The sequence below is a fragment of the Lonchura striata genome, chromosome 1A (assembly GCF_050655825.1).
Source record: "Lonchura striata isolate lonStrDom1 chromosome 1A, ASM5065582v1, whole genome shotgun sequence".
NCBI classification, from domain to species: domain Eukaryota; kingdom Metazoa; phylum Chordata; class Aves; order Passeriformes; family Estrildidae; genus Lonchura; species Lonchura striata.
Genome location: NC_140741.1, coordinates 54984749 through 55011433, shown reverse-complemented (window position 1 = coordinate 55011433; position 26685 = coordinate 54984749). Strand labels below are relative to the sequence as shown.

Sequence of the window (26685 nt, the reverse complement as noted above, 5' to 3'; positions counted from 1 at the left end):
ATGTGCCCGAGTGTTGTCCAAATGCTTATTGAAGTCTTAACACAGGCCACAGAGATCTAGATAGGTGATCTTGTTTGTAGTTTGCAGTGTGGACCTGAGAGCTCACAATCACTCACCACCACCTAGTGGTGCAGTAGGTACAGGAAGGAATACACATGCAACAAGATACAGATGCAGCTAAACTGAAAACCAGGACACATATAATTTCAAAGAAATCACCATTTGGTGTTCCTCACATAATGGCAATTAAGGGCTTTTGTAGTACTTGGAGCACTGGCTATTGATGTTACTTCAACAAAGAAAGCCTTTTTTTAAAGCTGCCATCACAGCTTTAAAAAAATAAGTAAAATAAGCCACCACAATGTTGAAGGATGTTGCTACACCTTTTTCATAGAATCATACAGTGGTTTGGGCTGGAAGGGACCTTAAAGATCATCTAGTTCCAGTCCTCCGGGCTCATGGGCCATGGGCTCAATCCGAGTACTTTAAAACACTAAGATAAGTTTATAACTGAACATATCTATGGTCTTCTTGGCAGCCAGAGAAATCAAACAAAGCATGCTACAGGAATACACTTTTGCACTTGAGCTCAGCACTTTTTAGTTCCCCCGTCAAAGAAGGTGGATATGAAACATATGCTTCTACCCTGCCATAACTTGAAATTCATTTTTTGCAACAGTTTCTGAAGAGTCCACTTACTTGAAGTTAACTACTTCTACTGAGAAGCAGTGATATCTGAAAAGGACCTACAAGAAACATGTCAGGATTTTCCAATATACAAGCCTTTATTATTTTAAATACTGTGACATACTAATATTACAACACAGAACCAACTCTAAGATTTGTTTAAATTCAACCTTTAAGAAAAGGCTTTGTTAGATGAGTAGGGTTTAGGTGACTTCTTTAACAACACTTATTCAGAAACAGCTACTGTAGTAAGTAACAAGTAACAAAAACCCAAAATTGTTTCCTAAGTATTGCCTCTTATCAGAATGAAAAGCTTAACCAGCCTTAATTATTAACTCTTTCAACTTTTACAAGTTTTTTCCAAGATTTTCACTTTTGCACAGGTGAAAAAGTAGGTCAAAACATCTACTATACTTATCCCTTAATCCCAAGTGATTCTGATGCCTTCACATGCCTTTCATTTTGCTCTGAATTTCTAGTATTCCTTCCACTCAGAACTCCACACTCTACACCACTATTGACCATGCTGCTCCCTGACCGAGCTCCACTCACCTACATGCCAGCTATAGGGAAAATACTATTGTAATTTGAATGAAAGGGAACTCTTAAGCATAAAAAAAATTCAGGTATTCTATAAATCCAAAGTTCATGTTTTAGTGGCTAGCCCACCATCAGAGAACTCCAGAAAAGACCCACATTTAACACTGAAAGATTTTATTGCAATTCACTTTCTCTTTTACATGCACATTTCAATCACAGATACAATTACTACTACATGCAAATACATGGCTATACTTTGGTCTTTCAAGACAAGTATTTGAGCCACAGACACTCCAGGCAATCCTGAAAAGTTTTACTAAATTTACTGTAAGCAATAATTATATGCAACAAAATGCACTGTCCTGGTTTTAGCAGCAAGTCACCAAACATACTGCTTGAATTGTACCAAACTTGGTAACCTCTAAAGCATCACACCACACCACTCTCAAATTTTATTTGTGTGCTAAAGCACTAGGTCTTAAAAAGCAAGAGGCATAATGGAAATCTGTTAAAGCCCCCATATTCAATCACTCTGCTTCCAGACTAAGCACAAAGAGAAAAATGGAAAATGTAAGGCCATGTAGAACTTGTAGATTGCACAAAATTGCAGCACAGGTACTTTACTACTTCTGACTTGCATTCTGGCATTCTAAGGTCTTATTTTCTTGAAATGTACCATAATGATACACAGAGTTACGAAAATTACTTTTTTCCACCTGCTTTGATTACAGGGTACTTTTAATGCTTTTGCTGACTTAAAGCATAAATATGGAATAAAAAAATTGCATTCCTTTATGTTAGCATAACAATGCAGATTTTGAGCAAGTCTTGCCATCAGAACTACCACCTCCTATCTGCTACTGTAGCTGGGTCCACCTTCACACTCCAAGCTCCAAACCTGCAATGATCACCAACATGTCGAGAATGCAAAACTAAAGCAGAGGTTTATAAAAGATCATCTGTACTTGGTAAGCCAGGCGAAAGTATGACTGCCATTAAACTCAGTGGAAAACAGCAACTGCTTCTTGGCAACCAAAATTGCTTTCACACCAACCAATCTATTATCAGTTTGATGTTGGAAAGTAAGAAGCCATGTAAGGAGTATATAAGACTGAGATCCTTGCAAATCACAGACGTGCAAGAGGCTGCTGAAGCCTTGATATGACTGGGCTGCTCACGTGAGTGGAAATAATTCTCCTTCTTACCCAAGTGACATGCTGATCAACCCAAGTATGGTCTTGCAAGTGCCAGATCTTCACATCCAGTGATGGATGTATTTGATAAACACCTGCAAAATGTTGCTTAACAACTTCTTTGTTAAAACAGACTTGCTGCAAGGGTGAACTGCCCTTGTTCCACATCACTGCCTAGTCCTAAACATGCAAACAGACTGAACATCCCTCAGGTTATTTTTTCATCTCACCTACCTACTACTTTGACAGCTTCTAAGACTGCCCCTCAGATACCTTAACCACCCCTTGGGTATGACTGCCAGCTTTTGGTCTAGTGCACAGCCACAGACTGGATGAAATCAGGACAGACGTACTATATTACAAAGACTTCTATTGGATACTTTAATTTACAACAATATCTGACCATCATGAAGAATATACAGCTGAAAACAATGAACAGCAAGGTAAACCTTGATAGTCAGAAAATGCACTGTAGTCATCAGAGCCAACTGCAAAAGAAAGAATACCCAGGCTGCAAAACAGCCTATCATTGGACTAAATTTCTGAGGGTGTTTGGCACAGAAATCTGCACTTTGCACTGCACCATTTTCACATTTGTACAGAGACATTAAATGGAAAGGACAAAATAGAACCAGAACTCTCAAGTCCATTTGGCTCATAAAGTACATAGTTTTCCTGTTCCAGCTTCTTGAGATCAATCTAATACTTCACGCAGTCTTCAAGAATAACAGACAAGAGTAAACGTAAGAGTCTCACAAAACTGAAAAAAAGCACCGAGAAAAAACAAAGTAACAACCACCAAAATAGTCAAAGCACTTTTAGAAGATAAGAAAACACAAACATACATTTAAATTTGTTTCTTCTATTGAGTAATGGCACTTGCATGGATTGAAAGGCATTAACAATGTGCTAAGCCAATTTACTAAAGAATAATGAGGCAATACTGGATATTTATTTACTAGACACAAACTTTATTAATCACTGAAGGTTCTGAACTGCTTAGAACATTATTTACAGTTCACGCAAAAAACCTTCAAATTATCAAAGGTGATAAAGTTAAAAGCTGTTAAAACCACTCCTAGGGTTACTTTTATTTTTAAATAGGTGAACAACTATTTTTAAACAGGTGAGCAACTAGTTCATCTAAGAGCTGGTAGCTGAACATCAGCAGAGATATATACAAACTGCTGGTGCAGTCACTTACAAATTAGGATATTAGCAGAGCCTCAGAAGCTGAATTAAAATGATATTTTTATTTCCTACTTGCTAGCCTTTGCTTATTTTTGCCACTTCCAAGACACAACTCCAATATGAAGCAACTTAGATGCACAGCTGAGATTGGGCTTGAATCTCATCTAGAAAACAAGAAGTATTTGGAAATATGAAAGGAGAAATAATACAAAACATGCCTGAATTTCCTTTTTATCTTGCTGAAATCCTAAACCAGGATAAATATAACAAGAAAAGTTTTATTGTGAAAACCTTCTGCAAGGTTTTCACTACCAGATCAAGAGGCATGGGACTACTAGGAAATGCTCTTCACTATATAGGAAGCTAATGGCCTCCAGCCTTCTCTTCACATGGTTCTGAAGGATTAATGAGAAGAGCACTGGAAGTTCTGATACAAAGTCAGAACACGTGTTGCAAGCCAGATGAAAGATCTCCCACTGGAAAAGAACTTGCTGGCCACCTGGCGGCTGGACTAACACTTGTGACATCTTAGGTTACTCTGATGAAACAAGGACCAAAATGTAACACAGTTTAAAATGGGTGAGACAAAGATACTGATTTAGCTGGTGGTTTATCTTCAATTTGTTCAATGTAACTGGTACATGCCACTGCAAATATAAACCACACAGGTCTTGCTTGTACTTGAAGACTTAGAAACTTAAATTAGTAACAGAATCTCACATTTCAATGTTAAACAGTAGCAAAATAATACCCAGTCTGTTTAGTGACTACATAAAACATCTTTTGTGGCCTTACTGATACAAAAAGTGTCTCTAAAATAACACTTATCACTCTTAGTGTTCCAGAAATGCAACAGCAGAAGCTTGCTTGTTTACTCCAAAGAATAAATGAACAAAAGCTACATGTGAGGTATAAACTGAGAACACAGCCTTTAGACTCTGCTACTCTGTCCTTACTTAGGCTGGGTCTGTATACGATTCCTTCCGCACTTTAAATAACATTCCATTAGGCTTTTCAGGGTGAGGTTTTTCTGTTAGGTCTTTGCAAGGGCACACTGTTATCAAAGCTGTGATTTAACAAGTATGCCTAACTCTTCTAACAGAGTAGGTCAAACCGCTCACTGTGCAGTTGAATTTATTTATTGGCTCCAGAACTGTAAGTATCTAATCCCACTAAAAGAAGATTCACTTACACAAAGTTCATCATATGAAGTGGTGCAAAACATAAGAAAAACTAATTTACTTGGTCCATGCCATGCTGTATTTTGAATATTTTCATTTTCATTTGGCATTAATACTTCAATTCCTTTTACTGTTTTTTAACTTTTGGAGTTCCCATGCCAGCTTCAAATCCAAATACCTTTTACTTCTGCACCAATGGTCTTTACTAGCTGCACTACACAATTGAAACCCAGATATGGTTTCACTACCAGTAAATGTAATAACATGCTCTCTGCTGATTCTGCAACAGAACACTCAAAAATGCTGATGCATATTAAATAAAGTACATTAAATAGCTACACTGGCATTAACAGCTGGTTATGATGATGATGATTTAAAAAAAAAACCTCCTATACAGAAGCATTCTAGCATCAATGGAATATTTTCTCTACCACAGAAATATTCCTTTCCTGAAGGCTTAGTTTGTGACTAAGGTGACATTATTTTCTGTGTCACTTCCTATACCTATAAAATTCCCTGCTACTAAGAAATCATTGTTTTACACTTAATCATAATTAATTTTATAATTTTTTAATTTTTAGTAACATTACCCATTCATTAAATATACCCAGTCTTCTTCCCTTCCCTAAGTATACAGTTTGCTTTCTGTACCTAATACAGAACTATAATTATCCAACCCCTAGCTGAGATATGGAAGTCTTTGGAGTTGTGCTGTGACTGGAACAACTGCATAACTATAAGGAGCGCAAGGCATCTTGCATCTTGTCAGTCTCTAGTAAACATCAACATGGATTAAGAGATAGCAAAACAACTGAAAACAATTATTAATCCAAAAAAAGGACGAAAAAAAAAGGACCTTTCTCTTACCATTAAAAAGAAACAAAAACCCCAAATCCACTTCAGCTCTCCACAGCTATTGAAAAAACAAATGCAAAAAGATAAACACGCCTACAATGGTACTGTTTTTATTTGAAAAGATGTCTTCACACCCATTTAACTAAAACACAGGATCCCAAACTTCCTCCGTTATCAGACCACAACCAAAACTCAGACTTGCTGGCTAACAGTACCCAATGGATTCAAGTAGTTTATAGGTGTGATTTTTCCCGTGCCTTCCGGCCCCCACTGTTCCCTCCGTATCCCCAAAGCACAGGCGCACCCGGGCAGCCGCCGGCCGGGCAGGAACCGACACGCTGCCCGCAGCTTGGGGCGAGGCAGGGAAGGAAAGGGCAGGCTGGGCAGCGGAGCCAGGGCGCGGTCCCGGACGCCGCTCAAGCGCCGTGGCAGCGGTCGGGGCCGCCCGGCAGCGCGGCAGGCGCGGGTGCTCAGCGACGCGGCACGGCGGGCACGGCCGGCGGACCGAAACCACCGCGGGCAGCAGCTACACCGGACCCCTCCACCCTCCCTTCCTCCCTTCCTCCCCCCATCCCCGGCAAGGCCCGTGGCGGGCCGCAGGGGCCGTGCCCGCCCTACCTGAGGCCGGGACAAACACCGGGACCGGGACCGCGGCCCCGCCGCCGGAACCGACACCCACCGCGCGCGCCGCCGCCGCCGCACACGGCGCACGCGCGCCGCGCCGCTCTCCGCCCCCTAGAGGCTGTCGGGAAAAAGGCGGGCGGTGCGGTCAGCCCGGACGCATGCCGGGAGCTGTAGTCCCGTAGACCCCGCCCGGTGGCGGGGGCGGCGCTAGGGGCCGTTGCCCCGGCGAAGCGGCGCTGTCGGCGGGGATCGCGCCCTGCCCGCTTGGCTGCCCATCGGGACCGGGAGAGCCCGCTTGGCGCCGTGGGACTTGTCTGTGGGTGCCACGGAAGCGCTGACTTTCCCTGCGCCCACGAGTATCCGGATCTGCGGGAGAGTCCGATGGCGTCGCCTGGCAGCGGCCACCGTCATCCCCCGGGAGCGGTGAGGCCACGGGGCGGGGGGTGCTCCGGGCAAGGAGACCGAAGCTGCCGCAGCCCGAGCGGCCCGCGCTCCGCCGGGAGCCCCGGGCCGGGGGCGGCGGGGCTCTCCGCTCCTGCGGGCCCCGGGCGGCGCGGGCGGCGGAGCCCGCGGCTGGAGCGACCGCCGCGTCTGCCCGCGGCTGCTGCTCTGCGCGCCTCGCTGCGGGGGCGAGTGCAGAATAAGGCAAACTGTTAGTTCAGTAGAGCTGCGATGAAACGGGGACAAAGCTGTCTCAGCAGCATCCTGGAGGGATCCCGGGCTGTCACTGTATCCTGTGTCTGGGGTATGCCAAACAGGAGACAATGGGAACCTGCGAAGGTCCTCTCTTGATTGGGGTTTTGTAATTAAGATCTTGTGCTTCGCAGAGCTACTCCGGGTAAATGCAGTTTGAAAGTCGAAAGCAGCTTAAACTGGAATACCCAGTGTAAACAAATGCGGAGTTAGCAGATCACATCTCCCGCGTCACTGTGGTGCTTCTTGATGTTAAGTCCTGTGCACATGACTCTGCTGCCCATTATACACACCCTGGTGGGAAAAGGTCAGCTCTTCCCAGTGGTGCTTGATCTCACTGCAATGGTAAGATATTTCCATGTGAGCTTGGCTCGCGTGGTTTCCTGTAGTCAGACCAGGGCATTGTTGTTCTGGTAGTACTTGAGCATACCCTCCAGACTTCCTTTTCCATCTGAGTCTGCTGAACTTTATCTGGCCGTTTTATGTGTGCTTAATTCCCTGGATAAATCCAGAAAATCTTGTGGTAACTAATACCAAATCCCCATCTATTTCACACATTTTGTAGACCCATGAGCTCAGCGCTTCATCACATGGATCATCTGTTTACTAAAATCACGGGTTTTAGTTGATGACAACAGATGAGCAAAATGATGAAAAACTTTTCACTTAAATAAATTCTTTCACACTATGTATATACTGTGGAACATAATCTGTGCATAGGTTGTGCCCCCCTACTTTACTGTAGCTGCTCTCCCACCAAGTTGGATTCAGTTGTTTATGTACAATTCAATTATGTTTTATCCTTCTGGATAAAACTTTAGGACTGATATTTTCTTAGGACATTATTTTGTAAGCTAAGGGGAAAAGATATATGAAGAGATGGAAGGTAGGAAAGGATTAACAGTAGTGAGTTTGTGTGTTTACTTTCAGAATAGTTTTGATTGTTGAGCATTTAAAAATCCTAAATTTTACATCTCATTACTTAAGAAAAAATGAATGTGTTTAAGACTTTTGATCCTTAGACAAGTATGTTGCTGAAATCAAGTAGTATTCAGTTAACTGAATGAGTCAAAGTGCCAGTATTCTCCTTGGATTATCCTTTGCCATTACAACAAAACAGAAAAGCAATAATGTATATAAGGTGTTATCCTTGTGAAGTCATGGGTTGAATATAATACATGTTATATGATTAGCAAATATTGAAGAAATTTAGTAAATATAGGGGACCTTTCAAGTAGTTCACATACTCAGAAAGGATGAAGGTTTTTTTTATCCTCCATTAAGTGTACAGTTGTATTTCTGTGACAGCTCTTCTTTCGGAGTACTTAGACATATTTGTTTTGGAAAGTAATATCAGTTTCAGCCTTTTATTAATGAAGGAGGTTTCAGTTGTTGAGTCTTTAAACTGCTGAATGAGGAACAGGGTGTGTGCTGGATCAGATATCAAAATGCTGTGTTCCGTATACAGCATTGCTGAAGTTATTGATTGAGCTTGATTTTTTCCTATAAAATATATACCCCTGCTGTGTCATTAGTTTTTTTGAATAATACTGCATTTACTATTGTAGTTAGCTTTATTTCTTTCTTAATTTTTATTAACCATTTGTGCTATAGTAATAATTTAGGGCAATAAGTCGATTAAATATATTCTGTTCTAAATTTGGCAGAATTTACTTTTTGAAATATTGATCAGAAAGTCTAGAGACAGCTCCAAAGAACAGAATAATCCAAGATTTCCTATCCCTTCTGCCTTTTTCAGATACTGCATTGACTTTCAGGTATGTGAGAAATCACTGTGGCCCACAACAACCAGTAGGTAAGCAGTAGAAAAAGCTTTACACCACTTTCTGATGAGATTTTTCTCAGTTTCCAGGTTTATTAATGTCCTTTGTCAATTCAAGTATTCTAACCAAAAATAAATGTTTAATACAATGTCAAGAAGTTGGTGCTCACAGTATCAAACTGAAAGTGTTGTGTTTTAAATATTAGAGATAACAATTCTTGTGTTTGTTCACTGGCATAAAAATACCAAATTAAAATATAGGGAAGAAAACAAGGATATTGAAGTTAACATACAGGTTTCATGTGTGTCCTGATCTTCACTAATAGTTTTAAGAATTCATTGAGTACGGATGGTGTAATTCTTAACATAAAGAAAAATTATTTTTATTATAGCCTCCTAGATTGCAATAGATCAAAATGTGAACAGAATGTTGATCAGTGTTACAGTTATTAGAAGTCATCTGGTGTGTTCAGTGGCCAGCCTCCATTAAATCATTTGACCTAAAATTGGTTTGCACTGATAATACCTGATAACTGTTATTTTAATCTTTGTTCCAGGAAAAAAGAAGTCATACCTTCAATATGGCACCTATTTTAGATTGGAGGAAGCTCATGAAAGTTGATCCAGATACTCTGCCTCATCAAGAGGAGCTAGCAGACAGATTGCTGGATATCATGGTCAAGGTGCTTGAGAAGAAGGGAACTTGAGGGTTTTGTTGTACCTTCTTCCCTAAACCATTTCTGGTCCTTCACATGCATGAAAGATTTATTTTGTGTATTTCATTGATATTAGTGTAAAACCACTTTTGTCTCTTTTGTTAGGTTGATGGGAAGGACTTAAAAACTGAAACTCCAGAAAAAATGATGCATCTTTTTAAGATTACTCAATCACTACTGAAGGTTTGTATTAAGGCTTACTTTCTTCAATTCTGCAGATGCATTTGTTTTGTGGGTTTTTTTATTTTTTGTTTGTTTGTTTTTGTGGGTTTTTTCTGTTTTGGTTTGGATTTTTTTGTTTGGTTGTTGTTTTGTTTAAATGGAAGCATCTCTTTTTCTCCTGTTCCTGAAAATACTGCTTACTCCTAAGGTAATTTATATGCCAAATGTGTGCTTGCACCAGAGTATCTTCTTGTGTAGCTGTTGGAATTTAGTAGTGGGAAGTGAAGTGAGTTGGAATAACATAGTTATATAGATGGAAAATGCAAATAAATTTATCAAAATAAATATGTTCTAAACATAAGGTTTATGGAACAACCTTTTAATTTATGGTAGTAGTAAATATTTCTTCTTTGCTTGCTATGCTTCTTAGATGAAAGCTCAAGAGGTAGAACTGGCTCTAGAAGAAGTTGAAAAAGCTGGGGAGGAGCAAGCCAAATGTGGTAAGCAAGCTTTTTTATGCTGTTCCTAAAAGATTTTTTAAAATGTGATTTTAGGTTTTTGTTCTTGCTGTTTTGTGTTTTTTTTTTTTTAAGGTTAGAGAGCAGAACAAAATACCATCTGCTCAGAAGTCAGTTGCTTTAATATACTATTTTTTGTGTTTTATACCTTATTGGGTAATTCACTATGTCTGTTCTCTTTTAACAGAAAATAATTTTAAAACCAAGCTGATGAAACTTCAAAATGAATTAGAGGTATGTTTTAAAATTTTATTAGTGTATAGAGTGCTCTGGTGGGGTTTTTAAAATAATTTTATTTTAGACTAGTATTTAGTCTTGTAAAGTCATGAAACAGCCCTACATTTTAGCAAATGCCTTTTATTGTTTTTTGAATATGCACCAGTCTTGGATGAATAATTACTTGAGTTTTTTACCCTTGAGAAATCCCATTTATTTTAGTCTTAGTATCAGCTTTGGTTCTTTAGTTCTTTCTACTTTGAATATCTACTATATTAATAATGTTATTTTAATGCTCATAAGATGGCACAAAAATCTGCTGGTGGTCGTGATACTCGTTTTTTGCGTGATGAGATCCGCCAACTGGAAAAGCAATTGGAACAAAAAGAGATACAGTTAACAGATACAGAAAAAGAGTTGGAAAAGGAGAAGAAAGTGAATGAACAGGTATGAAGGACTTGAGCTTGACATCTCTAGAAGCTATTCTGTCAAATATTTTTAAAAGTTGATGTTCTGGAAAAAGCATCTGAAATTAAAGAAAAAAGAAACCATTAATGAAATAGGATTGCTGTGCATTTGTTTCCTTTTTTCATTTCTGGAGTTCTTTGTGGTGTCAGTGATGAATATAAAGGTTTTCTGTCTTGTAGCTTGCTCTTCGAATTGAAGATGCTGAAAATGAAAACATCAGATTCAGGAGAGAGGTTAGCAAAAATGATTGCTGATTTATTGTATTTTCAATTTTAAAAAAAATATGCTACTATTTTTCTGTATTTATAATTCTTGAGGTGATGTTTAATTTTGGAACATTTCCTGTGTACTAGTGCAAAATAAATATGTGGTATGTCTGCTCCAATGAAATGTAGGTAATTGAGGTCAGGAAGTGTCTACATTTCAATTTGAATAGTCCTACTGTGCATTAGCTTGGTATGATTTTGGGTTTTGAATTTTTAACATTTTTGGTAAATATTATTTCCAAGTAAATTTGTTTAATTATTGTCCTGGGATAAAACATTGATAATCATTTGTCAAAATATCCTTCTGTATATGTGTGTGTGCATATGTATATGCATGCGGAGGTATAACAAAAGCTATTTTATTTTTTCTTTATATTGATTAGTATTTAATCTTCCAAAAACAAAGCTAATTTCTAATATTTTTCATGCTTTGTTCTCTTGATCTTGTTTTCTCCTTTTTAATGTGAAGAAAAAGCGCATAAAGAAAAAGGTGAGGCTTCTAAGACTTCTAAAGCAGACTTTAGGAATTTGGATGGGTTTTGTGTGCCTTAGCTCTTTGTGTTAGCTCACTAGAAATGCAACAACTTTGTCTTCAACACTTAGGAATGGATTTAAGTTTGGGTTGCTTTTTGTGCAGAATGAACAGTTGCGTCAGGATGTGGTTGACTATCAGAGACAAATAGATTCTCAAAAAGAAGCAATTCCATTACGAAGAGGAGACATATCTGATTACACATCACAGGTGTCCAAAAGAAGCTCTGAGCTTGTCCAGTATTTGGATGAAATTCAGGTAAAAATCTATGCATTCTATTGAGCAGCAATTGGAGTTTTACTGACCATAGTGTCTTTCATGACAGTATGCCGATTTACAGATAAAGTCATGTGGAATAAGGGAATTCATAATAAGAGTTCATAAGGGTTCAGTCATAGATACAGTCTGCATCTATGAATTTGGTAGAGGTGATGAAGTTACTGACAGGGAGAGAGATACATCTTATTTGTTGTGTGAATTTGTTGAAATTGATAATCTAGAGGGGAAATACTTTGTTCTGTGCTAATTTTGTATAAGACTTACAGGTTGTTATTTGGGTATTAGCTGAGCACTTTCTAAAAGCAGTTTTTCCTTTTTTTTCCAGAATTTGACTGAAGCTAATGAGAAGTTAGAGATTCAAAACCAAGAAATGAGGAAAAACCTTGAGGAATCAGTGCAAGAAATGGAGAAGATGACTGATGAATATAGCAAAATGAAACTAATTGTGCAACAGTCTGATATTATTATGGATGAGTTAAGAAAAGAGAAAGATCGGTACAAATTTCAAGTAAGAAATAACTCATTATTCAGTATAGTTCTTTTTTAGGTTTCTACTCTGTTTTCATATTTTAGCTTAAGACCTATCTATGCAGTTAAAACCACCCACTTCTCTAAAGTGATGCTCTTTAGAAGTAGTGTGATCTTTGAATGTGGTACAGAGTTTAAAATTTTATTGCAGATCACAAAATTTTTTTTGTATAGATTGTTAGTTATTCATTACTAAAGTAATTTCCTTGCTGTTGTAAATCTAATCTGTTAAATATTATGTACTTGATGTAGTGTGTTTGTATATATATACTGGTTAGGTCCAAACCTTTTTGTAATGTGATGTTCATCCAAATGGCACGTCTAGGTTCAGGACCTTTCAGACCAGCTGAAAGCAAAGAATGAGGAAGATGATCCCCTCATGGCAGCTGTAAATGCAAAAGTTGAAGAATGGAAGGTATTTTTTAGTACTTTTAAAATCCTTTTTAGGAATTACTTCAAGTGTTCTGATGGTATTTTATTTATTTTCAGAAAATCTTAGCTTCAAAAGATGATGAACTTCTAGAGTATCAGCAAATGTTAATTAACTTGGAAGAGAAAATGAAAATGGTCCAACTTGATGTAGACAGAAACAATATACTGTCCCTTCAGCAGGTATAGTTCATGTGAGACATTGCACACATAGAAATCACCATTAATTAAATATGCTGTTGACCAAATATATATTTAGTTTTTCATAGTTTGCAAATATGAAATACTTAATTCTGAGAATTAAGAGACAGGTCAATTCATTCCACTACAAAGTTAGCTTAATAGACAATGTGTAAAAGAAACTTCTCTGTATGTGTGTGTATGACCTGAATTCTTGGTAGATGGCCCTGTTACTTTCATATTTATCTTTTCTAACTATTATGTAGTGTTTCTAAAATATGGCTTTAGCTTCCTCTAAATTTGTTAGTTAAGTCTTATCTAGTACATAATTTTTTGTGTTCATCTGTCTCATCTTGTTAACTCTGTGGTTCATCACATGAGTATGATAGAGCTAGCTGAATTTGTGTATCTCTCATATTCAGGCAAAATAACATAGTTCTTCATGATTTTGAATGTCTCCACTTTCTTAAAAAACATAACCCCCTCCCTGTCTCCCCAGAATAATGTGGCCCATTAGGAATCCTGAAATAGTCTCTATGGAAAGCATGCTCTCTGATTCCAGGATGATTTCCTGCCTTGCTTCAAGTTTTTTAAGCAAATGTGTAATGACATTTATGTTACATTTTGCGTTCTTGTAAACTGAGCAGTATGGTGAGATAAATTATGCAGTCTTCCAAACCTAGTGATAGATAGCTTCTCAAAACACCTCAAATTACAAATCAGCCTTAGGTATCAGAAGAGGAAAGCAACTGAAAGTAACTTTGATAAAGAGTTGTTTGGTTTTAGCTGATTAGATGGCTATAGAGGAAGCTTTTTTGTGGTGGCTGGGGGAAGAAAGGGGCATTATTAGCATGGCATTTTGAAATGTTTTGTGTAAATAAGCATGTATTTTAAGCAGACATTTAAAAATTAATCAAGTTAGTACTCAGGTTTTTACTCAAAATGGACTGAGCTTGATATCCTTCAACGTATGCTTATATTCTAAAGGGTTGTGTCTAGGTATTTACAACTTTGCTAAGCTCTGTGCTTTTAGGTTTCAAATATGCTTATATTTTTAAGAAATCATATAAATTGTTTTTCAGAACATTGGTTCTGAAATTGAGATTATTATGGTTTTATTATTACATTCTGTTTTATTATTATTAATGCCTGTAACTTTTTTTTTAAGACTTTTTTATTTTACCACTTTTTTATTAATCACAGAAAAAATAATGCTAAGCTTTCTATGTTATTTCTGAAGTTTATGTACAAGTACAGAAATACAATCGTGTACATAGAAGTCACCTCCACAGTCTTAGTGTACCTGTGAATGTATATGCATCCAAAACAAGATACTATATGAACTTTGAAAAGTTAGGTGGCTTGCTGAAAGGCTGTCTGCAATTCTTGTGTCATGTATGATGGATCGTTAGTCCTTGCTATCTTGAACTTGTATCTCTCAGTTCCCAATGGCAATTGTTTATGAGAAAGCTGACAAGAAACTTGTATTTCATCTAACTCTGGCAAACTTTTCATCTAATGTTGGCAAATGGAACTGTTTCCATTTAAAGTCATTATATTGAAATACTGCTTATTCTTCTGTGTTTGAGTGCTTTATTTTTACTTTCTCTTTTATTTTTCCTGCTTTGCATTTATGTACCAAACTTCTAGATAATATCTGAACTCTCTGTTGTAAGTATAGTATATTTGATGTTCTATAAATTGTTTTGTATTAGCTACATGTAATTTTTTCATTTCCCATGTGGTGTTCTGTATTGGTAGTTTGCCTGCCAGTAAAGAAGGATCCTTTAATAGAGTTTCTTTTTTCTGCATGCATAGGGTGTGCAAGAGCGAGATGCTCAGATAAGATTGCTCACTGAACAAGTTGAACAGTATACCAAAGAAATGGAGAAAAATGCATTCATTATTGAGAAATTAAAAGATGATCTCCAAAAAGATAAAGGTAACATGACTGTTTCGTATTAATGTCAAAATCAGGAAAATTGGAAACCACAAATTTACTTTGCATTCTTTACTTTTTTAGAAATACAGGGAAAAAAATGCAGTATTTGAGTAATTTTAATCTCTAATATTTCTTCTTAATTTGCTTTTATTAAACATCATGAAGAGTTTAAATTTATCCAGATTACCTCAGTGGGCTTTATGGGTAATAGAATTACACCTGATCATGTAAAAGTTAGAGCATAAAATATAAGGTCTCAACTCCATGAAGAATTGAAAAGTAGTAGTAGCTTGCAGTTCCAAATAAATTCTGATGTTCCTTCTGTGCACTAACTCTATGATAAATATTGTTTGAATGAATGTTAGGGGGAAGAAAAGCCAGCCTCTTATATGTAGTGTCTTGTAATTTCCTAATTAAAAAGAGCATGAAATGAAAATCTCATTTATAATATTTTCTGGAATGTTTCTATCTTGATTGATGGCAGATACCAAGAATTCCTAGTGCAATTGTAAACATCAAGGTTTTTCTTTCCAGGTCACTCATCTCTTGCTCAGCAGAACCAAATTGGGGATATGCAAGAAAAGTTAAAAATGCTAGAAGAGAAAACTGTGGAGGCTGAGAAATCAGCAGAATTGGCAGAAGCACATGCTAGAGACAAAGACAAAGAACTTGTTGAGACTTTGAAAAGAATGAGAGACTATGAACTGGTAAGCAGTTTGTCAGAGTGGAGAGGGTACTAATCTTATTTTTAGGAGCTTGTTTTGTCCTCCCATATTTATTTAATTGTTCTGATTAAAAATTAAATAAATTACTTAGATACCCTTCCCCTTCCTTCTTCCCTTCCCTATTGAACAGTAATTGAGTGCTCAAGATACAATTCTTCAAAGGATCATGTAGTTGGAGGACTCACTTTTGAAATATGCAGGCTCCTCTGTGGCTAAAGACAGATTTATATGACCTGCTTTTTATTCAATAACTTTTTTCACTAAGTATAGTGCAGAAGAGTGCTAGAGGTTGAAAAACATTTTTTTCTTGTCTGCGTAATGATGAAAGAAAGATTCATGATCTATTTTAGTAAGTCTTCTATTGGTTGTTTTGTTCTTCCTGTATGGGGTTTTTACAGGGAATATATGGTTTGGAAGAAGCTGTTGCTGAAATCAAAGATTTAAGAAAGCAAGTCAAAATACGAGAACATGAGATTGAATCATTAATTAAAGAAGTCAATAAACTTGAACTTAAAATAAATGACTTTCTTGATGAAAATGAAGAACTCAGAGCACGCTTAGGTATGCTGTATCTAGTACATGTTCAATTATTTGTTTTGTAAAAATTGAAATAGGATTCTGTAATGGAAATTTTTTACTATGCCAAGTCACTGGAAATAATTTGTTATATTCTGCTAATATTCCCAAGTAGTTTTAATTAGTTTGGACAAACTGCATGAATGAACTTGGCTCACAGGTTCCTTTCACTGAAGAAAGTAAAGAATAGGTTCTCTACTCCTTTTTGGTTTTGATTCCTCTTCCATCATGCACTGCGTAAGAAACTTCATAATATGGTATTTAGAAACCATATCATCCTGAAGTTGTAATGCTAGGTGAAACACACAGAGAAAACTTCAGATCGGCTTATTTTTAAATAAAATAATTTAAATGTAAATACATTTAATTTTAGGTGCCACTTTATTTCATTTTGGGTTTTGAGTAACTGAGGTATACAAAGTATACTGAGATTTAAGTATAAGATGTGTGTTTATGTTATATAGGTAGTTATATATTTTTATAGTTGTATGAAATACAATCAATTATCAACAAATTATTTTTTTAACTCCACTTCTCTAGTTATGTTCTTACATAAATTAACTGGATTAACTAACATTTGTTTTCCTCTGAAATAAATGACTGTGTTATGTTTTGTTTTAGGTCTTGAGCAAAAGACAATGATTGATTTAAATGAATTCAGAAACAGCAAAGCATTGAAGCATCAGCAATATAGAGCTGAAAACCAGATCCTTTTGCAAGAGGTAAGTGATAAATCCTATTTTTGTGTAAGCGCTACATAATAAAAATGCATTTGAACAAAATGGAATACTGATGTGTGAATAATAATATGCAGATTGAAAGACTAGAAGAGGAAAGAATTGAACTGAAAAAACACATTCGTAAGTTGACTCAGGAGAAAGGAAGAAGAGTTGCAACGATAGGTAGGGTGTTTTTAATATAAACTGTCCTTTCAAAAAAATTCTGTTTTTACTTAAGCATAAAAATTCTTTTTATAGTTAATGTAGCTATGTTATATTTACTCATTTGTTTAAATTAAAACACTTAATACATTGCATTGAATCGGTAGGAAGAGGTGAATGGTTTTGGATTTCCTGATCTTATCAGTATTTTCTTGACTTGTGATGACTTGTAATGCATCACTGAGCCTTCTGTCATTGTCTTGCAATAGGTGTAGAATGATCTCCCCAAAATTTCCAGTAAATATACTTAATTCACGTGTTTCAAAATTCTTAAAATTTCAATTCCATGCCATTGCTCAGATGAAAAGATAGAAAAGCAGAACTCAAATATAATAAATTGAGTATATTCTTTTGATTGAAGACCAATTACAATTTCCTAATAATTTATTACTTTTACATCTACTTGCACTTAGGATTGGATGCTGACGATATGCAGATGACTGATAGCTTTACTGAAGAGAAGGGAAAGAATACGAGGAAATTGGATTTCTTGAATAGACATGACATTGCTGAAGTAGAAGCAAAGGTATGTTCATAAAACGAGTTTATGACCATTTCTTTTATTTCTCTTTCAAAAATTAAAATGCACCTATTTTGACAAGTGAATAGTTACATTTTTTGTAAATAAATCCTAGCAGCTCATGTAATGTGAAATGGAGAAACACACTTGCAGATAGAATAGCACCAGCTAAAATTCTGGAGACAAAGAAAAATATAGCTGACAACAGAAAAGCTGTGGGAAATCTTCTTAGAAAAACTTGTGGCATACATAAGAATTTAGATCACTTGGAAAAAAATACTTTTTCGGTTCATTTAGGTTCTAAGCCTATATGATAGAGCGACAACTAGTTAAATACAAATGTAATTTTGAAGCTTTTGGTGTTTTCATATCACTAGAGCTACAACTTACAAAGCCCCACAGACTTCTGGTTTGTACCAGACCACTATTCCAGTGGCTTCATGACCCAAAAGCACATATTTTGCTATGAACAATATTATATGGGATACACCTCTTGTAACTATTCCAGTGAATACATTCCTGTTCCTCTTTAGGCCAGAAATCAGTATGTGGATGGGGAAATTCTCTTGAATGCCTATTTCAAATTCGAAAAAGTCTGTGACTAAAATATTAAACAGCTAAAATTATATTCTGTGTATGTTTTGGTCTAGGAGAAACTTTGTTTTTTTTCTTTAGAATGAATATCTTGCTACTGAATTACGTGAGAGAGAGAGAGATTTGGAGAAAAACAGGACTGTAATGGCCAAATTTCAATCTAAATGTAAGTTGCAACCTGTTTTAAAACTAGGAAACACTCTCAAGTACCTGTAGATAGTTTGCTTATTTAGTTGTTCTGTTTCTATAATTGTGATCATAAATATCTGACTTGTAAAAAAAAATCTTGTGTTTATATTAGTGTATATCCTTGTATCTATGTGTAAATATACATACATGGTCTTACCAAGCCAGTGATAGTACATGAAACATAGTTTATTCACACTACATACATTAAAATATTATCTCTCATTTTTTTCCTTCTTGATTCAGACCTAGTAAGGGCTTTACATATGTGAGTAATCCCACTTGTAACAGTTATACATCTTGTGTTGTTGTAGGACTTTTCTCATTGAAACAAAGTATTGGGGAATTGAAGCCACTTGCTACTATATATATAATCTATGTTAGCTGAAGTGCACTGTTTGAAAACTCAGAAATAAAAGTAATTCTAATTTTTCTGGACAGGAAGCTTAATTTTTTTCCTCAGAAAAAAATTATGAATTCTTAAAATTCTTAATAATTCTTAAAATATATGAATTCTTAGAATTCTTTTTGAATTTTTAAAATAGACCTGGTGAAACTTTTAAGTTTTTGCAGTTCACTCCTGGTTTTTCAGGATGATTAGCTACATTGTTTGAATGCAGAGAATGTCCTGACAGGTTTGTTGCATTTTTTTTTAATTTTCAGACTTCTCATTTTGTGCTCGAAATTGGAATTTCATTGAGAAACTGCAGGTGGTAGGAGTTTTGAGAGTCCTTGACAGTCACATAATTTAAATGCTCCTTTTTTCTTATTCTGGAGAAGGAATTCAGGCAATTCCTAGATACATCATTGTTACACCCAGACATTTCCAACACAGCCATGTTTCTGACCTGGTAAAAGTCAGACAGACTAATACAGATGTTTAAAGTGAAGTAAATAATGAAGACTGTAAGATTCAGTGAAGTTGGTTGTGTCCCATGAAGCATTTAATTTTTGTTTGTTTTTGATATTTCATCACTAAGATACATCTCCCAGATATTTCTAGCAGCTCTTGATTTTAATTTCATAATTGCTTATGCCTATGTATGTGTAACATGAACATTCTTCTAATTTTTCAAATCAACAAGTATCATGAAATGTCCTAGGAAGCCTTAAATCATTTTTCAGTGCTTTTTAATAGATTTACAACTTTTATTACAGTAAAAGAGTTATCAGAAGAGAATAAACAACTTGAACAAGGAATGAAAGAAATATTGCAAGCCATCAAGGAAATGCAGAAGGATTCTAGTATGAAGGGAGGAGAAACAGCCTTAATAATCCCTAGTCTGGATCGCTTAGTTCATGTAAGCTTCCCTTCTGAATTATTATTTAGCTTTGTAGGATTTACAGGGATAAAATGTTATGGTTTGCTAATTTCATGTAGTCTAAACTTGAGGGCTCCAGTTTACTCTAAAAAAATAAAAGTTTTTCTACACTTTTTCTTTGTTATGTTAATTAATTGTTTACTGCATTAGGCAATGGAGTCAAAGAATTCAGAGGGGATCTTTGATGCTAGTGTGCACTTGAAAGCCCAGGTTGACCAGCTTACAGGACGAAATGAAGAACTGAGACAGGAGCTAAAAGAGACTCAGAAGGAGGCAACAAGTTTGTCTAATCAACTGGCAAGTGCCAATGAAAAGGTATATAATTTATTTTATATAATTTATCTTCTACTTCAAAAGTGGCTGTTCTGATAATTTAGAGCAATCCACACGATCTATAAGTCACTGTATTCAGGTTATGTGAACAGTGTCATTGTACAAATCGTACAAAAATTTATATAATGGACCTACTAATTTGTCCTTTTTAACTTCAGATCTTACTCTTCTTAATGTTACTTTATCTTTGCAATATTCCATCATATAAAACACCAGGCCTTCCCTTTCTTCTGGGGAGAGTTGTGTCCAAAAAAGCTCACAGATCTATGTCTTCAAAAAAGCCAGGAGTCTTATATTTTTGATTTATAAATACGTAACAAAAATTGTTGAAAATGATGAGTCGTTCTTTAAAGTCCTATATCTTGTTTCATGTTGTACAGTTTATTCTGTGGAATGGTTCTTCCAGGGAAGGAAATGATGAATGAAATGTTATCTTACAAGAAGCTAGCTAAGTTTAAATTTGCCTTTTATCACGGCTTTGGTGATAAACTAATACTCTAAAATAGAGGTCTAGGTACTGTTAGAGAACCAGAGAGCTTTTAAATTAACTGAAAAGACAAAGATTTATTTAGAAAAAGCTGTCAAATAACCACTGCAATAATTCTTTCCAAAAGTTAATCTTACTAAAGGAGTAGGAATGCACCAAGTTTTAAACAATTGGGAATAAAACTGTGATGATATGTATAGTTGCTCTGATTGATGGGGTAATTTGATAAATTTGGATTAATTTATTATGCATTTATTGATTTATGAAATCATAGCATTTTTAAAAGGATATTTTAAGAAGTATTGGAGTGTTCTAGAATATAAGTAAAAATTGTTAGGTTGTTAATAACAACTGATGTAGCAATGTATTTTTGATCTTTTTTTTTAATCTAATAGCAAGAGCTACTTCTTTATGAGAGTTTTGTATCCTGTCTTTAGATTGAACAAATGAAAAATGAAATTTCCTTACTACATCAGTCAGAAGGTGCCAATATTGTCTTCCAAACAGTGAATCTTCCAGAAGGAATGGCTCCTTCAAGTGTTAATACAATTAATTCTCTGAATGAATATTTAATACATCTTACACAGGTAACTCACATATTCCTTGAAATAAAGAATATTTGCAACAGATATCTAATTCCTTTCAAGTCTAGTAGAATGCCATGTATGGACGTGAGAGATGTCTCCAAAATGATTTTGGTGTTCTAGTATCTACTAAACTCTTTGGGATATTCTGTAATTTAAAGCTATAAGTATTTTGCTGTGCTGTAAGCCTGAAAGGTAATAGCTAACTAAATTTTGGACAGCAATTCCGATTTTTTTTTTTGTTTTAAATCTGAATTTTGATCTAAATATTTGCCCACTCTTCCTTCTACTTCCACAGTTACACTTTTTCTATGAGAACTTCTCTCTTACTGCTGTCTGGATTCCACACCTGAATCTGCATGTGCAAATCCTACTTGAACAGTTTTTCCCTATAGAGCCAAGGTCTCTATTAATTTACTATATGACTTTTCATTCTGTTATTTGTCAAAAATACATCAAAAATTGCAAATAAAGGCATAATACATTGAAACCAATTCCAGTGATTGCCATGGGAAGCATAGCAAACAGGCATGTAGTAATGAAGAACTATTTCAGAATTCGAGTAAAAAAAAGTTACCTTTTTATTTTTGTTAATTTATCTTTTTCTGTCTTTGATATTTTCGAATGAAAAAATAAAAAAATATTTTTTCAACTTTGTGTGCTTATAAAGTAGAAGAGTATTTGAGAAAATGAGAAGAAAATGCCACTTGCCAGTTAGACATTCAGTTAGTATTTTTTGAGCTAGCTACCGGTCATAGTGTTTTGAACTTTGAGGGCTGAAACCTGCAGTGCAATTGTGCTCTCTTTCACACCGATTAATGTGAATGCTGAAGCTCATTGGATTTTTTTTCATCTGTTACTTCCAAAGAAAATACATACTTCATATTCATAGTTCACATAGAAGCATCTATCATGAAAACATAAAGGACTGCTGTTTTGATTAAATTGCTAGTTTCATGTTTAAAACCTGTATTAATAATTTCTGTATTTTTATTTGGAAAATAATAATTAGGAACTGGAAAACAAAGAAAAGTTGCTTCAACAATTAGAAGATGCAGTGGAGGACTACAAGCGAAAATTTTCAGTAATTCGTCACCAACAAGGCTTGCTGTATAAAGAATATCAAAGGTATTGCACTCTTTTCAGAATTATGAAACTTCAATTATCTAAATATTTAACAGTCCTGAAACAAGATTTGCTGCTGTGTTGAAATAGTTCTTTGGTTAATGTCATAAGTGCTGCCATGTTTGGATATGGGACTCCATGTTTTCTTTAGTCCTGTAAAGATTCAGAAAACTACAAAACTGTCTTCTGCTGGATTCTTCTCACTTTGCATGTTTTATCATGAGGATTTTATTGTGCTTTCTGCAGCTGATATCTTTAATTTTACTGGAACCTGGTATGATAGACTCTTTAACTTCACTTTCTTTTGCTTTAAAATATGGAGTCTAATAGGTTTTTGGGAGCAGAGAGGAGGGGAGGGAAAAAAGCAAACTGCTGTCCAAATACAGTCAGAAATCTCTGAAAATTTCAGGTGGTTGGGATTTTGTGGTTGGTTTTCTTTCGGACTCCTAGTTCTTTTAGATGCTTCAGTGAACCCAAATTCCATAAAATTTTTCTTATGGTCAAAAAAATTTAAAAAGTGTTTTCATCTTTTGGGAGGATAGGGATGAATATGATAATTTGAATTTTTCAGTTAACAAATTATTAGTTGAATACTCTCTGGATTGGAATGAACAGTCACCTGGATGGCTTCTGGAATAAGGATTTAAACTTTCAGAAACTTCAGTTTGTTCTTCAAATCGATTAAGATTCCCAGACAACGTTATCTCTTTTTTTAGGCATTAAAGAGGCATCTTTTTTATTGAAGGCTGTAACATACTGCCTCATTTACTACTAGGTGAGATATCTCCAGTGGCTTTCATAAAATGATGATTCCAGATTCTTTCTGTAAACCTGATAAGGATTGAAGTTACAGGAAGAGATTCTTTGACTTGGCATCCCATTAAAGTAACTTTCAAAGAATTTTAATTCTCCTCCATTTTACTCCATTATTTAAGAAATTTAGAGACCCCTTTGAAGAGAAAATACCACTTCTAAAATACCCTAGATGAACAATTTTTTAAACTATCCTAAACTATGCCATATAATCTATAGGAACTTCTTTATTAGACATGTATGAAAGATCATAGTTTTTTGTTTTTTTTTTTCCAAATAAATAAACAAAAATCAATAGAGGAGAGTAGTTCAGGCCAAAGTGAAGCTGAATAAGCCGCATCTTTTTGTGTTTTGGGTGTGGTTCTCACTGAAATAACAAAACAAGGGTGGGAAGTTGATGTCCTTTAAGCATCTGTAATATACATTTGAAGAAGAAATAAGACACTAAGTAATTATTTTCATCATTTATCCAGCTGTAGGCTAAACAGAGGATATTGTTTTCCATAATCCATCTACAATTTATCATGTGCTTTTCAAATTATATTACTGCTAAAAGTAACTTGGTTTGCAATATTTCAGAATTGCTGCTGAAGTTACAATTTTAAAAATCAGGTCTTTCATTATAATAAATGAAAATTTGTTACTGTTTTAGTCAAAAGGAAAGCTGGCAAAAAGAATCAGAAAATATTAAAAAGGAAATGAAAAAACTTGAAGAGCAAAAAGAAGAGGATGCTACAAAAATAAAGGCATATTCTGTAAGTAATTTTGTTACTTTCATTTTTCAGAAATATTTTCAGACATTGAAAGGAGGTTTTAATATGCTACTCTAGTTTATTAGGGAAAATGTGTACACACACCTCTTGTGCATGTCCCAGGGTGCTGTGTATGGCGTGGAGGTGCTCCAGCATTGCGTGTGCCTGTTGGCTTTCCTGCAGTCTGCGAGTCTGGGGAGAAACCACCCCAAGAGGTCACATCACACACCTGATGAGGTGTGGGTCCCCAGTTGCTGCACTTAGTACCCCCAGACCATTATCTGGAGTGCTGAGGCATGGTGTCCAGCAGGAAAGAGTCACTCGCAAATGTGTAGAAGATGCAGAGACAGTGGAGAAGCTTCTGAAGCTGAAGTAGGTTGAGTGCTGCATTATAACCCTTTCTGCCCCTGCTGTTAAAAGTTTTTATGCCTTTTTTATGCCAGTCTTCAAGCTGACATCTTCTTCATTTGAAGTCTCTAATTTTATCGTTACTCTTCAATGTGGTTAATGGTGACCTTTCTCTTACCAGTTTTGAGCAAATGCCTTCTAAGGCAGTCTCTCTCCCTACCACTGCCCCTCCTGGGATTTACACATGCACACATACACATAAATGTTATGTGATGATCCCTATACAAGGGATCCTGTGGTTACTTTTACAAGTACAGGTTTGGTCTTCAAAGTAGGAGGTTATTAGGGTTTGTTTGGAACCACAAGACTTCTATTTATGTAGAAAATTGTTCCAGTGTTTTTTTTTTTTATTCTAGTATAAGTGGGAAGACTGATGATAGTGAATGCAGAGAATCATTCTTGTTCTAAATTTTGAAAGTGTCAGCATTAATTAAAATTCCAGTTAGGTGGTCAAATGTACATAGCTACTGGTTTTGAAGATTCATGCTTTTCTTAGAATACTGTATGTTTGAGCATATGTTCAGTGTGTATATATATTTTATTAGCAAAAAGAAATTATTTCAGACAAATTAATGGAATTTTTCCACCTAGATTAAAAAATATACAAGAAATCTTGTGTATGTAGTTGTGCTTTACCATGTTTATATACAAGGGTCTTGTTAAAAAAATGTTTTACAGAATTTACTCGATGCACTTCAGATGGATCCTGATGAAACAAAGAAAGTACTTGCAGAAAATAATAGAAAAATAACTGTTTTACGAGTTAATGAAAAATCACTAACAAGGCAGTGTACCACTTTACTTGAAATGGAACAGCATCTCAGAAAAGAAAATGATAAACTAAAGGGTGAAATAACACATATGGAGACTGCAGTTACAGGGAAAATTGGAAACTTGCAACGATTCAAGGTATAGTTTACAGTTGTAATAACACACATTTTTATTTTTGCAGTTGGGAAAGAAACACCCTTGTTTTTAAATGGAGTAATTACTAGTTCCTTGAATGCATTTTACAAAAGCTTTCTAATTGCTGTTACAAATCTTGTAGAAATATTGTTTGTATTTATATAAGTATTGTGACCTGGACAAGCTCAGTAAGTGAGTCTGTGGGAACCTCATATGGTTTAACAAGACCAAGTGCAAGATGCTGCACTTGGGGTAGCCTCTGGTATCTATGCAGGCTGGGGAATGAACAGATGGAGAGGAACCCTGCTGAGAAGGACTTGGGGCTGCAGGTGGGTGAGAGGCTGGACATGACCCAGCCATGGCACTCACAGCCCAGAAAGCCAAACGTGTCCTGGGCTGCATCCAAAGCACTGAGACTACTATGAGGAAAGGCTAAGAGAATTCAGACTGGAAATGAGGAAGCCTCTGTGGTGACCTAAATCTGGCCTTACAGTATCTGGAGGGAGCCTGCAAAAGATACGGAGAGAGACTTTTGACAATGGTATATGGTGACAGAACAAGGGGGACAGGCTTCAAACTGAAAGAGAGTAGATTTAGATTGGATATTATGAAGAAATTCTTACGTATGAGGGTGGTGAGGCACTGGCAAGGTTGCCCAGAGAATTTGTGGATGCCTTATCCCTTGGGGTATGTTGGATGGGGCTCTGAACAACCTAGTCTTGTGGAAGGTGTGATTCTGTGATCATTGTATAAAACCAGGTCTTAAGTTTTGGTCTTGTAGGTTGCTAGACCCTGTAATAATTTTATAAGATATGTTTTGACTGTGCCTTGAGAGGCAACTATTGATAAAATTACCCAGAGAGTTGGAATATCAGAGAAGTTCTGTCAATGTTTATTGCAGGTGATTTTTAAAGATGAACAGTTAAAAAAGTATTTGCTTCTAAAGCACTGTATTAAGTATTATTCTTCTTACGTGCAGTAGTTTTATATTTAAATTTCTAGGTGACCTTATTAACCTATTGTGCTGATTATTTTCATAGGAAATGGCTTGCTTTAAGATTGCAGCTCTGCAAAAAGTGCTGGATGGTAGTGTGCCATTGTCTGAGCTAGAAGTAGCCAATAAGCAGTACAATGCATTAACTGCTAAATACAGAGAGATGTTACAAAAAGATAATTTGCTTGTGCAACGGACAACAAATATGGAACACATGCAGGTAATGTTTGTGTTACATTTTAACTCTAAGGGAAAAATTTGGCAGACAGAAAAGCATTTCATTTTGGTTCTTTGCTTTTTTGTTTGTTTGCTCTTTAAAGTTTGGATATGTTCTGTTAGAAATTTTTTTTAGTTTTTTGATTACTAAACCAAGGGTGGCAGAAGAAATATTTGCTATCATCTTCAGTTTTGGAGGTCATAAGGAAAGTGGAATGAA

At 35.9% G+C, this 26685-nt stretch overlaps 2 protein-coding genes across 13 annotated transcripts in view; one reads left to right on the top strand and one right to left on the bottom strand.

The window, feature by feature from the left end:
* The window catches only part of TMTC3 (transmembrane O-mannosyltransferase targeting cadherins 3), a 29106-nt gene extending 22755 nt beyond the window's left edge, over positions 1-6351 (bottom strand). For 2 of the 5 annotated variants that reach the window (XM_085570190.1, XM_077783552.2), the window contains exons 1-2: positions 6266-6351; positions 5660-5705 (exon numbers count right to left, since the gene is read on the bottom strand). The gene's annotated coding sequence lies outside the window, so the exon portion shown is untranslated. Of the gene's footprint in view, positions 1-5659 lie in introns of all 5 variants that reach the window. The other 3 variants (XM_085570189.1, XM_085570187.1, XM_021528020.3) reach the window with 2 other exon arrangements.
* CEP290 (centrosomal protein 290) overlaps positions 6064-26685 on the top strand; it is a 49919-nt gene continuing 29297 nt past the window's right edge. For 6 of the 8 annotated variants that reach the window (XM_085570185.1, XM_077783551.2, XM_085570184.1 and 3 more), the window contains exons 1-26: positions 6064-6694; positions 8724-8780; positions 9305-9430; positions 9569-9646; positions 10056-10125; positions 10331-10377; positions 10663-10806; positions 11007-11060; positions 11731-11883; positions 12230-12412; positions 12758-12847; positions 12922-13044; positions 14860-14983; positions 15518-15690; positions 16107-16269; positions 16906-17006; positions 17099-17186; positions 17639-17751; positions 18421-18505; positions 19684-19826; positions 19998-20162; positions 21105-21254; positions 22264-22379; positions 23842-23944; positions 25028-25258; positions 26296-26469. In XM_085570185.1, coding sequence (XP_085426311.1) covers positions 9329-9430; positions 9569-9646; positions 10056-10125; positions 10331-10377; positions 10663-10806; positions 11007-11060; positions 11731-11883; positions 12230-12412; positions 12758-12847; positions 12922-13044; positions 14860-14983; positions 15518-15690; positions 16107-16269; positions 16906-17006; positions 17099-17186; positions 17639-17751; positions 18421-18505; positions 19684-19826; positions 19998-20162; positions 21105-21254; positions 22264-22379; positions 23842-23944; positions 25028-25258; positions 26296-26469 — 2973 coding nt within the window. In that variant the 5' untranslated portion in view covers positions 6064-6694; positions 8724-8780; positions 9305-9328. Of the gene's footprint in view, positions 6695-6818; positions 7017-7098; positions 7310-8723; positions 8781-9304; positions 9431-9568; positions 9647-10055; positions 10126-10330; positions 10378-10662; positions 10807-11006; positions 11061-11730; positions 11884-12229; positions 12413-12757; positions 12848-12921; positions 13045-14859; positions 14984-15517; positions 15691-16106; positions 16270-16905; positions 17007-17098; positions 17187-17638; positions 17752-18420; positions 18506-19683; positions 19827-19997; positions 20163-21104; positions 21255-22263; positions 22380-23841; positions 23945-25027; positions 25259-26295; positions 26470-26685 lie in introns of those variants that run through there. The other 2 variants (XM_077783550.2, XM_085570183.1) reach the window with 2 other exon arrangements.